Source organism: Habropoda laboriosa, unplaced genomic scaffold (genome assembly GCF_001263275.1).
Source record: "Habropoda laboriosa isolate 0110345459 unplaced genomic scaffold, ASM126327v1 scaffold176, whole genome shotgun sequence".
Taxonomy (NCBI): domain Eukaryota; kingdom Metazoa; phylum Arthropoda; class Insecta; order Hymenoptera; family Apidae; genus Habropoda; species Habropoda laboriosa.
In genome coordinates this window covers 1,186,860-1,202,665 of record NW_017100321.1, presented here as the reverse complement: position 1 = coordinate 1,202,665, position 15,806 = coordinate 1,186,860, and the positions used below count along the sequence as shown (strand labels likewise).

General features: G+C 28.9%; 4 protein-coding genes across 4 annotated transcripts in view; 1 reads left to right on the top strand and 3 right to left on the bottom strand.

The window, feature by feature from the left end:
• Nucleotides 1-3,664, bottom strand: part of LOC108574265 (roquin-1) — a 4,635-nt gene extending 971 nt beyond the window's left edge. Inside the window, 11 exon segments of the mRNA XM_017936824.1 lie at nucleotides 11-270; nucleotides 347-451; nucleotides 562-824; nucleotides 890-1,059; nucleotides 1,153-1,393; nucleotides 1,471-1,804; nucleotides 1,884-2,059; nucleotides 2,123-2,341; nucleotides 2,414-2,621; nucleotides 2,759-2,921; nucleotides 3,595-3,664. Of these exon segments, the coding sequence (XP_017792313.1) occupies nucleotides 11-270; nucleotides 347-451; nucleotides 562-824; nucleotides 890-1,059; nucleotides 1,153-1,393; nucleotides 1,471-1,804; nucleotides 1,884-2,059; nucleotides 2,123-2,341; nucleotides 2,414-2,621; nucleotides 2,759-2,920 (2,138 nt within the window). The 5' untranslated portion in view covers nucleotide 2,921; nucleotides 3,595-3,664.
• A 542-nt stretch (nucleotides 3,665-4,206) lies between these two features.
• Nucleotides 4,207-5,791, top strand: LOC108574213 (mitochondrial carrier homolog 2-like). The gene is given in 7 exon segments (XM_017936748.1): nucleotides 4,207-4,519; nucleotides 4,600-4,684; nucleotides 4,816-4,981; nucleotides 5,062-5,184; nucleotides 5,283-5,472; nucleotides 5,545-5,600; nucleotides 5,602-5,791. Coding segments are annotated over 7 exon segments (912 nt in total). The 5' UTR covers nucleotides 4,207-4,417.
• Nucleotides 5,792-9,762: 3,971 nt separating this feature from the next.
• On the bottom strand, nucleotides 9,763-13,690 carry LOC108574300 (USP6 N-terminal-like protein). Its single transcript, XM_017936867.1, has 8 exons — nucleotides 13,560-13,690; nucleotides 12,915-13,147; nucleotides 12,521-12,844; nucleotides 12,228-12,415; nucleotides 11,994-12,154; nucleotides 11,590-11,910; nucleotides 11,331-11,469; nucleotides 9,763-10,190 (listed from the first exon to the last, which is right to left on the bottom strand). Exons 2-8 carry the CDS (start codon nucleotides 13,067-13,069, stop codon nucleotides 9,763-9,765), a joined length of 1,716 nt encoding a protein of 571 aa, XP_017792356.1. The 5' UTR covers nucleotides 13,070-13,147; nucleotides 13,560-13,690.
• Nucleotides 13,691-14,723: 1,033 nt separating this feature from the next.
• Nucleotides 14,724-15,165, bottom strand: LOC108574245 (histone H2A-like). The gene has a single exon (XM_017936792.1). It carries the CDS (start codon nucleotides 15,096-15,098, stop codon nucleotides 14,724-14,726), a length of 375 nt encoding a protein of 124 aa, XP_017792281.1. The 5' UTR covers nucleotides 15,099-15,165.
• Nucleotides 15,166-15,806: the final 641 nt, after the last annotated feature.

Below are 15,806 nucleotides of genomic sequence, written 5' to 3'. Positions count from 1 at the left end.
TATGTGTTATGTATTCTTTCTGAAAAATTTCATTTGATGAATCCTTGGAAACAATTACCTGATTAAGTTTTTAGATAATTTAGAAATTGGTCCATATTTACTACTAGATGATGCATCAAATGGCACAAATTCATCATCAAATAGGATAGGATCTGTGCATCGAAAATTGTTATTACAGTTTATATTCCATGGAGGAACCATGGGACTGTTAGGCGTGTTTGTCCATATAGAGAAATTTGATGATAACGCATCTCCTTGTATGTCATAATTCTGTAGGTAATAAAAAAAAGCAGTAATAAAAAAATATATATAAAGTACTGTTGTTATAATAATCCTATGGCCGTACCGTCTTCATTTGCGGCACTTGTTTGTTGACAATTGTTTCAAGTTGATTTAAAATTTCCATCCTGCGTTGCAGCAACATAGCCAATGTTTTGGCGACTGTTCGCTGCTATAATATACGGAAATATTTCAATGTATAATATATATGGAAATGTATAAGAAAGTTTGTATGTACCTAATAATATTTGCTAACAAATAAAGAAAAGAAATTTAGATCACCTTTTTAGTATTGGAAATTCCATTTGTCACACTAGGTGAAACTTGCGATAAGTCCCACATACCGAGATTAGGTGTTGGATAATCAACAGGTGCGTTAGGCATAATGTAATGGGAGCAATGCATATCCATATTTTTAGTTGGTACCGTAGGCAACATTCCTTGAGGTGATGGTAGCATATAATTCGTCAATGACCCAATAAACTTGTTCTCATTTGTTGGAGTATGATGCTGTACTGGATTAACTTTATTCATAGAATTAAAATCTAAAATGAAAATAGCTGCAATTTGAACCAACTTTTTACGTTATTTATTTTACATAAATACTTACTTTCTCTATGAGTATTATCATGTGATTTTATGGAATGATAAGATGTATCGTCATTCTGTTTGAATGTCTTGTTATTTGATCCAGTAACTGACTTGTCTGTTTTCATATCTGAGTTGTTTGCTACAGGTAAATTTGACCTAAGACTTAATTTCCGATTTTTTGATCTGTACCTAATGAATGAATAAATACACATGGATGAGAAATATATACATATATACGTCTATATAATTTTTTAAATGAATACACAATACATATATGCTTACTTATCCAGTTCCATATCACTATGAGCAAATGTACAATTAGTAGATCTAGGACAAGATCCTCGAAGTGCAAGATCTCGACACATGCTCACTTTATATTTTGGTTGACCAGGACCTACATTGTGTGTACCATCTTGTGTCTTTCGATTACCATGTTGTTGAATAAATTCTACTAACGCTGCAACTACAGTTCTAACAGCTTCTAACGCTGCACGACATTCTGCTAATGTAGGAGGTTCAGTTTCTGTAATAATAGTAATAAGTTAAATATTCTAAATAGTTGACTTATGTACTACAATCATCTGATGTCATAAATTATACCTGGGCTGGGATCTATTGCTGCTAGCAGTTCTAATTGTGGTCTTAAACTACTTAATTGTCCAGGATCGGGAGTACGTTGAAGAGCAATAACCAATTCTTGTACACTTTGAGCAAAAGATTGTGGAGTTTGAAGTTTATCTATAATACTTTGCATATGAGACTTATGACTGGTATCTCCATATAACAATGCAGACCATTGATCAGGTGCTATTCTTAAACCAGCTTCAGTTGCAATTTGCACTATCTGGGCATCATGCTCTCTTCTCAAAGCTTCATATGTTCTAAATTCTTCTTTTAATTGCATTAATGACGAATCTCCTTCTCGTTTAGATACCTAATCAAACATTGAATCTAAGAACTTCAAGTTTCCTAATAACACATAGTGATACCTACAAATAATAAATATATCTTACCTTGAAACAACTTGCCCTATATAACAATTGTACAACATGTCCTATACTCGTTTTAGAAGCTTGAGGAAAATGTGATTCTAAACGTTGAACTACAAACATAACCAACACTTTCCTAGAAAGAGCAGATCCATCTTCCAAAGCCAATAGAACAAGTTTGAGTACTTCTTCTTGCATTGCTAAAAAAGAAACGATTATTGTTGCATATTATTTTAATAAAATGTTATTTTATTATAACATACCTGGTCCAAGAAATTGACATCCACGAGCACGTACAGCAGCCCATAAATTAGCATTAAGTTGTTGTGGATTTTGATGTTGGAGTATTAATTCTGTAACTGATCTTTCACCTAAACTTCTAGCTGCTCTTACTGCACGGGCTCTTCCTTCTGGTTCAACCAACTGACAACCCACCAGAGTTACTAATTTTCTTTGCATAGGTCGAGAAACAAGTCCTACACCTATTATTTATTAAAACATACACTCAGATTATATATTGCTAACATATTGCTACAGTTAATTATTAATATTACCTGTGGCCAAAGAAGGATTTGTCTGACATGGTTTGAGATATAGAGCAAGTTCCTCAATGCAACGTTTAGCAACCAAATAATTAGCATGGTCTTCAGGTGGTAATAATTTTTGATAAGCTGTTGCAACATTTGTGGGAACAGGATTTCCCACTAATTGTAGTAAAGCTTCATTTACTGGTAATCTTTCTATTTCTGTGTTAATAACACTCTGAAATATATAACATAAACAAATTATAGTCTAAGATAAAAAATAATTTTGTATTGGATATTATAAATAGAAATCTTAATTCTTAAATAATCTACAATAAATCTTAATTCTACTTATAAGATATTAATAATATGTACCTGATCAAAAGGGCACTGTTTACGATGTAAATTTGCAAGGCACGTACGACATATGGTATGACCACATCCTAAGGATATTGGACCACGTAGGGCCACATCAAAGTCATGACAGCAAACTGGACAAGAAAGAAATTCAGTCCACTGTGGTGCCTGTATTGGCATTCTACAACAAAATCAAATTAAAATGTATCTTTGATCTTTTTACAACTCTCTGCAACACCATTATTTTAAAAAATAATTAGAAAACTTAACGTTAAAAATTAAATAATGTAATTCATGTTTTATAAAATCTTTCATTTACATTTATCTAGTAACCATAGATGCAAAAATTCGTAAAACTGGATACTGCGTTATCAACTAAAAGCATCTTTCAGCGGGATGAATTTATTTCGACAGATAGTAAAAATGTTTAAACTTAACATGTAATTACGAAATTTGATCGATTAATAGATTTAATGACCAAATAATAAACGAAAAGTAAACTTCGTTTCGATTGCAAAACATTTATCTATGTACATAAACTTGTTCGAAACAATAACGTTTGCCTATCAATTGTTTTCTATGCGACGATTACTATTTTTCGTTGATTTTTTCAAGCATAAAATCCAAAGCTTGCCAAAAGAAAAAAGTGCGCAGAAAATATTTCAAGCGTACATCGTTTCGATCACGCAATTAGATCAAACTTCTTTAATTGCTGTCGCTCTCTCTGCTGTTACTCTCGTGTTCATCGAACGTCTGCTCTACATAAAATCGAAAAAACAGTATCCGCTTTTGCCACGAGGAAATATATTGATGCAAAGTATTGTCGTTAAAATAACGAATGATAAAAAACTTACCTCGTTATTGCCCTCACAAAACATCACATTAACTACTCAGTTACTTCGCACATAGTTCTGCCATTGAAGCAAGAACAGATGAATCACAAATAGTAAGATGAACTCAGCACGATATTCCTCACGTATACTTTTTTTACTTTACTAGCGCCCATGACGAAAACAATCTAGAAAAGTGACTTTCCAAATCCTCTCTGTAGGGAGCGCTATAAGCAGCGTAATACCAAATTTTCAAAATTCAATAAATCAATTTCAAGTCGTAATAGTTAATTGGATCCAAAAAGTTATATCATAATGACATTCATGAAATATTATATAATTCTATCATTTTTTTAATTCTATCAACATTTGTATTCGTTTTGTATGATTGTATAACATCATTCGAAAACTAGGCATTTACTAATTTAAAAACATCCGCTTTGTAATTATTTTAGAGATTTGTGTTTATTCGTAACATTGAATTTTTTAAATTCTATTTATAAAATATAAAAAAATGTACAAGTCACTGATTGGATACCCGTGTTATCTTTTATTATATCTGTGAACTATATTCATCTATTCGGAATAATCATAATCAAGTTTCATATCTACCAAAACTATAAATGTATGATTTGTTTCTTTTAGTTCACTATCTCTGAATATAATATTACTGAAATTACCCATTTTCTGAGCGTGAAAAACATTGGTGGACATGAGTTCTTTTCATACAAGAATCGTGTAAGCTTCAATGTACTAAATGAAGCTTACTGTAGTTGTTAATCAAAATCATTAAATAAACCATACAGCAGATAAACTGACATCACGACAAGATAAATTCTAATTAAAAATGATACCGACAAAAGCGGAAATATTATGGTCCGATTTCTCATTTCGTATGTTAACGAATACCATTACACATCCCATAGAATACGCTAAAGTTTTAATACAGGTAAAATATGCACAGTGGATAAATTACCTGGAAACTATGTATTCATTGGAAGCTTATAATTTTTATTTATAACATAATAGATCGGATATGAACCGATTCCACCACGACGGACAACTACTATATTTCGACAACCAGCTTTAGCTTTGCCTAACGTTTTTCAGTACGGTAAGCGATTGTTTTATGTTTGATACATTTATGTACTACTTTTTTTTTTTTCATAAATATTTTGAAATTTTTTATAAAATTGTCTTTATAATCATTACAAAATATCTTTTGCTTTGATTATTAATTTACAGTTAGGTATATCAAAAATGTGGATGGGTATACTGGCTGCTACCGTGGTCTTATTCCAAAATTGTGTGCCTCTACTGTAAGTGCTGCAGTTTTTGAAAAAACATATAAATCTATTAAATTTGTAGATGAACCAGGTAAAGAAACTGATAATGCTGATTTGGGAAAAAAGTAAATATACATATATAACAAAGTATCAAAACAGAAATATATAAAAATAAAAGTAAATATACATTTTTTTATTTTTTAAGATGTATGTATGAATTCATACGAGAACTGATTAGCAGAATGATTGGAATCATAGTTAGTCATCCATTAGATGTTATTGCATTAAGGATGATGGCACAATTTGTTGGTGGGGAAACAAAATACAAGTACATAGTTAATTAAGCAACATAAAACATATGTATTTTGGTACTAATCATGAATGCACAATTTCTATAGTTATTCCTTTACTTTTATCCTTTAATAGTGGACTATTCAGATCATTTGTGGAAGTGTATAAAGAAAATGGAATTATGGGATACTATGCAGGATTAGTACCCCGTCTTATTGGAAATGCTGCTGTATTAATATTAGTCAGTTCATGTACTTATGCTATTGATAAATATGTTATAAATTACCATGGTGAAATAAGACCAAATGCTATTACCATCATAAAGGTAAGTAGATTAATTATATAATTACTATCTATATGTTACATAAAATTACAATACAATGTGTATATTTTACAGTTTATGGCTACATCAATTACATATCCATTTTTAGTGGTTTCACATTGTATGGCATCTTCCTCCACAAATGCCAATTTATGATAACTGGTTGGATTGCTGGTCCCACCTTTCAGACACTAACCAATTAAAAAGAGGAAATAGGCTTTTATGGCGTTATTATACAGGACCACAAGTGATGATCAATGGAGTACCTATGCCACTGAACCAGAAATTTGGTTACAGTAACTTGTATTTGAAAGACAAATAGTAAAATCACTTTTGTGCTATATATATTTTTTGGAAATTTACTATTATAGTACATTGTTGCATTTCTATATTCCTTTGAATTTATCCTAATTGTTATTACACCAAATATTGATTATAGACTTTTCTTTGGTATTATATTTTATTGAAAAATGTTATTCATATTGGAGGCTTAACAAAACAAGCATGTAGTTTGTATTCAAGTATAATGAATAAAATTTATTATTAATCCAATAATTAACATTCCCTTTGATGTGCAATAATCGCATTTAAATTACTGTTTAAGTAAAATAATGTCTTTCAAAAACACAAAATAGAAATGATTACCTTGAATCATTTTTTCTTTATAAATAAAAGTTAACATCTGTATTAAATTGGACAATAATTGCTCAAAGATTATAGAATTATATCTCATGTACAAAGTGTGTAAGTTGGTATTGAATCATATTCAAATCCCCTTAATTTTATGTAGAGTGATTATCTCTTACAAAAAACAATTTTTGACCATATTTGTATATATATCTACTTTGAATACACATAAATATTACAAAAATAAAAATAAGTTATACAAATAATCTTATGTAGATTTTCTTTTGTTACTGAATTACAAATATAAATATATAGCTTGACCTTAACATACTAATGGTATTATAATTTTTTGCATAAATTAAAACTTTCATATATTAAGAGAAAGGAGAAATTTCTTCTACAAAGTTTGCATACAATATTACCAAATAAAATTTTAAAAATTATAATTGAATGGTAAAACGTAAAATTTTCTCAAATAAATAAATATGTGGTTTACGATTTTTATTATTTATTATTTTGATAGTTTTAATCAATTTACAACATGGTTTATCAGGCATCAAGAAGTTACATGAGTATTGCATTATTGGATTGTACCTGCTTTCTAAACATCCTACAAATACTATACTGAAGCCTATATTGTGTAGCATATTTTTAAATTCTCGTATAAAAAAAATATCGACTTGAACTACAACTTTAAATAGTACACACATATTTCATCAGATATTATATTTAAACTCTGACTTACTTATATAGTGTAGTGGTATGAATGTGAATAATGAACAAAATATTTAATATATACTTTCCTACTTTAAACTTTACTTAAGTAAAAAAAATCATGTACTGAAAACATCTGAATGTAACTAATGTGGCTTTATTTTTAACTTGATAAAGGTATTGCAATATTTTACTTACAGTATTGTGAAATTGTTTATTTGCAACTGATATTCCAATTCAGAACAAATTACTTCAGTACTGGAAACAGTAATGAAGCTGAATTCTTATATACCATAATTATGATGATTGGGCATTATAAGATGTTTTTATTTTCTAATCTAATCCCTTTATATATATTAGGCATTATTTTTGGTTCAAATACATTATTCATTCATTTACATGGGAATAAAATTATATTCTACTTCATTATTTCATGTCATTTAAATCTGTTTAAGTCTTAAAATGTTTTGTTTCTAAAATCTTTGAATATATTTCCATATTCATAAAAAAATAAATCTTAAAGAATTAATTTAATAAATTTCAAATGATAAGCTACAAGTTCAAAATTTGTATGGAGACAAAATATTTAAATTTATACAATCTATCACATTGCATTTCGTATTATTAATGCCAAACAATAAAAAACGTTTGTGACGTTTCTAGATCGGCGAATATTCATTACTTATTTGTAACTTAATATATAAAAGTATTTGTGTAAGCATGGCAATTAAAATACAAGTAAGCCTAAAAATTGACGAAGCATTTTTCTTAATTTTAATACAAGTCAAAGGAATGCATTTTTCAAAGGTAAATTTACATAGCCTTTTGTTTTATTTACCTTAGACTTTTCTTGTATCTATACAATTCCATGTCTTTCAATACATTGTTGTGTAAGGTTTTCGATCTATTTCGTTCCAAAGAATTACTGTAGAACTGTACACCATTTGGTTTACCTTCTTCATGATGCAATAAAGATTCAAACCATTAACATTTGATATTTATTTAACAAATATTACCTTATGCTATTAGATATAACAAGTGATTGCTGTCAGGTTTATGTTATCACAACGATAATTATAAGTTTCGTACTCTATATACATTGAGGAATACTGTATGTCCAGGAATGCTTTACAGAACCAATTAATTATGAAGCACATTTCAATTGTAATTACTGTAATCTAAAATATGTCTTTGTACATTTAAACAATAAATATGCAGCATGTCAGAAGACTGTTCAGTATTCACATTCCTTGGCAAAAGTTCTGACAAATATCTTGCAAGTTCTTTATTTAGGAGTTTCTTTCAACTACTATGTAATGAAAGATTTCCTTTTTCTTTAAATACTACGTATATACAACAGTATACCTGTCATTAATTATTATAAAAAAAAAAAAAAATGGAACATAAAATAAATAAAGTACTAATATTACTGTGGCAGTATAGTACTTAATTCATTAATAGAATGTAACTTTGTTAGAAGATATGATCATTATTTTATAATAATCTACTAACTAAAATTTTTCATTTATATCATTGTTTTCAAATTGTATAAATTATATGTCTCCAACTTATAATTGTTCCCAAAATAAGTAATTAATAATAATCTAAACTATACATTCTAATTTCTCTAGAATAATTGATATTGTAAAAAATGCTAATCTATTTGTAATATCTGAAAATGTTAGTCAATTTTATATTAAACAATTTCAGATATATTGATATATAAAAAGTAAATTTCCATTGAGATTTTATGGTTAAATAAGTCTTAAATATGCTGCATTTAAAATTCATGTGAAATTAAGTTTCAAAGCAATATCTTGTGATATTAATTCATTTATGATTACTAAAAGAATAAATTTCCATGAAGGTAACATTTTTTTCCATTTGTATTATAGAAGGTATCTATAATGCAAAATTATTTACTTGTTATATACTTCTAGAGTATGGAACTTTATGTATATACTTTTATAACATCTGCAATAGTTATAGAAATTTCCAGAGAAATACACGCAATACTGAAAATATAATAATGACTATTCAAAAGATTTTATATACTTATAGTAACAAAAATATCGTTTTTAGTATTACATTTACTATGGAAAATTGACTCATACTTCTATACATATGTATAGTGACCAATTTGTAGTATATTCCAAAATATTTTGTATATCCTGTTTGTCAGAGGGAGGGATTTAAAAACAGATACTATAGAAATGATCTATACATTGCGCTTAACGTTTACACTCCTAATTGTAATGTTGTCGTATTATCTTATACATGTATTAATATTCATATAATAATTCGAAATTTCATTGTATGAGATATCTACTAAATGTTATAAATAATTTTAGCATATATTTCGTTTTTATTCTGCATAAAGTTCCATCATCTTATTGTTCTTTGAAATATAATTTCGTACAATACAATATGATGTATGACAAATATTATGCAGTCATCTTTAGAATAATTTGACAAGATGTATAGATATAATTTCATTACTTAAAATATCGTTGATTGATTGATTAGGAATAATATACTGAAAATTATAATTACCTATTGTACATTTTAAATTATTTGTATTTGGCTATGAACGTAAATTAGGCCATCGCAATAGTGCAATAATTTTCGTTCAATAAGATTTACTATGTTTATTCGTGCATATAACTCAGATTTGTATCTGAAAACGAAAATTTACATTTACTTTTATTTAACGAGTACCTATTTCATGAAAAGTAGAATCATACGTATATGCACAATGTTTTAGCATTCATTGTTCATCTTCATTCCTATTGTAATTACCATTTGTTTCACTATCACTTTTCTATGTATATATTACAATATATACATAGATAAAACAAAAGATAAGTTTTATCTAGATCTACGTTTAATACTAATCGCAATGTCATGAGTCGCTTTTTGCACATGAAATGTATGACTATTTGAATAAACAGATTATTTCAAATCTAATTCGACTTCTGGATTCTCTAACGAGAAAGGTTTCAGATTTTCCACAACCGGTGTTTGATCAGGATCAACCCGTATGCGGATTCTATTGGTCTCTAAAGATCGCGGAAGTGTACGTGGAAGATCATCTTTATATGAACCAGACATAGGTGAAGTATACGGTACATAAATTCGTACAACGTCTGGACTTGGTTGATGAGGTGTTGCTCTGGGCGTGGGTAAACCACCGCTACCAGAACTAGCATTAGAAATATTACTTTGAGTATCAAGACTATTGTCTAACGCTTGAGACCGTGTCGCCGAACTAAATACAGAAAGGTCAGCTGTTGAGGTAACAGATGTATCTGCCAATGACCGGCGCGAGCCATTGGGAGAGGCCCCATCATCAAGACTTGGATCAAATGAGAATTTGCTTCCTGCACATATATGTAATTTTTATTATACTGCAACAGGATATTGGAACAAACATGTTTTGACAGAATACTTTCGCATAGTAAGTGTAATACATTCAACTTAAACTTGTCTCTAGAAACACCTTATATTTTCTTCATAATTAGCTATTAATTAATGGCAATCAAATTTGGCATAATTCTTATAATACAATGTTGTGCTATTATGTAATAAAAATATTGTATAATGTGCACTAGTATATTAATTTTTCTGGACTCGTACATTGTTTTATTATTTATGCCTCTTTATACAAAATTTCCTGAGTATTCTAAAGAAATCACAGTCTATTACTCTTTACTTTTGATTTATTGAATAAAAAAATTATTAATGAAAACTCTTAATACAAATTTAGAGGCATTTTTATTTTCTTTCTAATGATGCTAAATCTATAAAAAATTTGCTTATAATTACATAGCAATAAGTATATAATACTTCAAAATATGGCTTACATAATATTTTCATAAAGTTTTATCTATTTATCTATCTATACATATACAGGGTGTGCAACCTAACTCGCATACCTTGAATTATTTTTAAATTACACGTTCTACAAAAAAAGTTTTATATGCGAAAGTTTGATTTCGAGCAGATTTTTATAAGTGGAAATATTTTATGCTTTCAACTTACAGTTGCTAATATGCTTTTTTTATTCTTGATTTTCATATTATATCGGCTTCTAGAATCACTCCTTAAATTTTCTACCAACAGTTGCCGAACACTGTATAGTTCTTCGTCTTTTTGTCTCGAAATTTATCCCAAAATTTTAACAGAGGTAAAAGAAAATTCGTATCTCTCCGTACAATAAGTTGTATGAATTTGTAAAATAAAGAAATAATTTTTTGTACAATGCATAATTTAGAAATAATTCAAAGCATATGAATTAGATGATGCACCCTATATATAATGAGCAATATTGTGCATAATACTTTTAGTGTTAAAATCTTATCTTTGAAAAGTATTTTACAGTCTAGTATTGTATATAACCATTATATCAATATCCGAATCCCTATCTTTGTCTTCATCACTAATAATACTCTCTTGTTCAGAATGTAGAAGGCAAGTATTTGTATTACCGTGTTCTATGTTTTCACTATATCGTAACTCACCGCCAAGACCACAACTGGTTTGTTCGACTGGTGTTGTACTTTCTCTACCGTCATCAGTAAGTACCAAATCTCTACGTTGTGCTATGGATTCGCGCATTACATGTTGTGCTTCGCTAAATTCTTCAGAACGTCTTCCAACCTAAATATATAAATCAAAGTATCAAGATTAATTTTTTCATACTTTTAATTATTAAACTATTACATATATTCAAGTATTAATCTATATGTAATATAAAATATATTAAATGGTAGACATTACCTTGCTTGCAAATGAAGGTTCTTTAAATGTGCCGAATGGATATCGTGGTAACTCATGTGGCAAGGGAGGACCAGGATAATCCAACTTAGAGCGTTTTAATTCTTCCATACTACGTTCCATAGTACTTATTACTGTATCATCATCAAAACAAAAATCTTTTTCTAATTTAATTTGCAAATAATTACAAAATTCATCTAAACTTTCCATTGGCATGAGAAAACGTTTATGCATTTTCATGACTGTATATGCCATAGCAGGTAAAATACGATCTCCGTCTAGTAAAAATATATCCCAAATTCGAAGACCAAGACTAACAGGTGTCTGTTATGAATAAATAATTGTATTTAGATATGTATTAAAATAAAATTACTCATGACCTGATAAAGACAAACGTATCTTCTTACCCTTTCTTGAAAAACAACGAAAAACCATTTTAGTGCATAAAGAATAGAATCGCAACCGCATTTATCAAGTTTTCGTTTTAATTTTGGCAAAAATTTATTCATAATTTTATCATGATGTTCTATAAAGCGATTTAATTTTGGGAAACCATCAACATAAAATCCTATAAATAAATATATTATTTAATATTGGACCAAATTTTTGTCTATTTTTAAATTTATAAAGCCAACTCAGACCATGCATGGTATACTTCTTATCTGCAAGCAATACAGAAAGACCCCAAAATGCATCTTCTTCATCCATGTATAGTAAAAGTAATCCAGCTAATACAGACATTCCTTGACAATAACCCACTTCCATATTATACATGCTATAGGCAGCCAATACATAAAACATAGATCGTTGTTTTATGCTGTATCTTTCTCTATTTGAAAAAAAATAGAAATTTAATATAACCTTGAATTTAATAAATATGTACTAAGCTTTTACTCAGTTACTTTTTGATAATTTTTAAACTTAGTTTACACACCTATAATTGATATGATCTCTGTATTGTCTAGCTACATCAGCATCAATTTGTCTTATTTCAGTAGACCATTGACGTGCAAGCTGCAACATCTCTTCATATTTACCAGCTTGTTCTTTTTTCAAATTTTTAATACCCAATAACAATGCCCAAACTTGACCACGAAATCTATTAGGAATTCCTTTATATACTCTGCGTCGTAACTTTTCTTTAGTTGTAGAACTATCCCATTGTTTTGTCATTTTCTCCCATTTTTTTAATCTTTCCATTTCCACCCTATGAGTTTTAACTTCATTAGGGTCTGGCTTCTGTGGTAAACGTTTGTCACTGAAATAAAAATAATACATATGACAAAAAATAACAGTAGTATTATTGTTACCAACTTTGTCATAATTACTGTATAAATCCATATCTGTCTGTGGCATGATACACTTCAAAGGTAGGATCTTCCCAAGGATCAATTTCTGCTCCATTCTCTCTACCACGGTCATAGCAGCTAAATATTCTATCTCGCTCTGCAGCAGACCGTTTTAATAATTCTTCCTCATTCATCCCCCGTGAGAATTCGCAACCAGACTCTTACAAACATGCCGTTTTGTTAAGAGGATTCTATTCAAACTAGGTTGTTATCTACAATGAAAGCAAATAATACTAATAATAAAATATTTGTAAAATAAACTTTTCTTCAGATTCTTAATAAATACAATAACTCTAAATTTCTCACTGTATCTATATGTAGTAACACAATTCAGAGAATATAATTCTGAAAATTGTTATCAATATATATACAACTGTATATAAAATCATACTAAAACATAATTGTATTTTGACTTCAGAAAATAAGAAGTACTAAATGAAAATGCATGGAAATGTAAAATTAAAAGAGGAATAACATTTTTTCCCTTATATATACACGAAATAGTCAAATGTAAATCTATCATAAATTTCGATATTCTCAAGTTAATGTACTACATATTGACAAGAAAAAAGGTTATATACATAGGAATTAAATGATACTCTTGATAAACGCTCTTAATCTTACCGCTAAGAAATTAATTATATAATTATAAACACTGCATGCTTATGGGATAACTAGTTTTCTTCGTTTCATATTACATATAAAATTGTTTCTTCATAAGTCATTCGATCAGCAAAACTACCGTACATACATACCAGTACACGCAACTTCAAGCCGGATTCGGATGTTTCCATTCTCTTTTATGAATAAGTGCTGCCAACAGATTTACTCAAAACAAATGGCTTTGCAAAATTACAATCTTGTTGGAAGCAAGTTCGATCAGCCGTAAAAAAATATTTGTTCTTTTTCCTATATGTTGTAATACTTATATATAAATGACAAAAATACAGTAATATTTTTGCTTCAGATACTTTTATGTATTTGAACAAAGATCTTTTTGATATCTATATAATCTAAACAGAATTTTTTTAATTTCATCATCTTTACTATTTTCATAGTATTATTTTTTTTTTGCTATTATATTTGATATACATATGATGATTATAACGTAATATGAAACTTATGTAAAATTGATTTGCTATCTTGTTTATATGTATATAAATATTTATTGTTTGTGAATAACACGAAAAAATAATCTCAAATAAATTTTTACGTTGTCATAATTTTATACAATATTAATTATGTACGTAATGTGTAATTAGATATTTTATATTACGCGTATTACAAGTCTATTTGTTCTCGTAAGTGTCGAAATAAAGACAGTGTCAAATTTATTTTCCTTTCAAAAAATCTGTATATCGTTGTCAATAGCACAGGTACGATACTTAGCATAGAAATTTAATTTTAATTACTAAACAATTTAATGTTTTAGTGGAAATTTAATAATGCAGTGCTAGGTTAATGTTTCATCAGAATTTCTTATAAAAAGAATACTATAACATTAGGGTATTTCATGATATTGGAGTACTACGTATAACCTTAAATGATGTAGAACACGAGAAAAAAACAATTCGTTTATGAATACGTAAAACTTAACCTAGCAGTTTTTCGTATTAATATATAGTATTTGTGAGTATTTATGAAGATAACAAAACAGAAGTTTTCGTTAAAATGAATTTGAACTTGCATAGTATAAATTGTTTTGAAGAAACCGAAATGCTTCTTCGTTCCATAAAAAATTTGTGGCCCTGAAAAGGGCCATTTGTGTGTTTGTCTGCTCCCGAAAGTCTAAGCCTTTTTTTCAGTCTTTTTTGGTAAAAGAACAGCTTGAATGTTAGGTAGAACACCTCCTTGAGCAATGGTAACGCCAGATAAAAGTTTGTTCAATTCTTCGTCATTCCTGATTGCAAGTTGTAAATGCCTTGGGATAATTCTGGTCTTTTTGTTATCTCGTGCTGCGTTTCCCGCCAATTCCAGAACTTCGGCGGCTAAATACTCCATTACAGCAGCCAAGTAAACAGGAGCTCCAGCGCCAACTCGTTCCGCATAATTTCCTTTCCTTAAAAGTCTGTGAATACGTCCAACAGGAAATTGCAAACCAGCTCTATTCGAGCGAGACTTCGCCTTTGCTTTCGCTTTTCCTCCTTTTCCACGGCCAGACATCTTCTATTAGCTTCTTGATGTAAGAAAATAAAGAGATAATGCTCCACAACACCTTACAAATAGAAGGTATCTTTGAAACTACTCCGAAAATTACGGGGTGCTTCGTATATATGCTCATCGTTCCATCTACGTCCGTCCAATAGCAGACGAGAAGTATTTTCATTGGTTCTGGAGAGCAGATGCTTCATACCATGATTTTGTATACTTATACCAACTGTTACGACGTATATAATGATTTCATTTTACGCATTTAACAAATAATATTTTAAGTAATTTTTATGTAAAATAATTTATAAAAGTAATATTTTACACTGAAAATGATTATCTAAGAAATATTTTTATAAACAAATAAGGTGAAATAATATAGAAATATAAAAATTGTAATGAAGTCGTGAAATTGGTCAGGAGTCATGTTTTTCGTACATATATCTGAAAAATCGAAACTTCTGTCAATACAGAAATTTGAGAAGATGAGGATCGACACTTCAGTTGAGGCTTCTGAAGTATCTTTTACTATTGTATCAGTCCTCTTTCAAGTGCTTAGAATGTTGTACGCAATTCTATGTGTCACCACATGAACCCCTGCTGCCACTTAATAGTTTAATTTATGACTTCGTTGTATTTCTTCTACTGATTATAATAAAACAAATATCTTGCGTGGTAGCACAAAATAAATATTACTTAAAAAATAATTAATATTTAAACTGT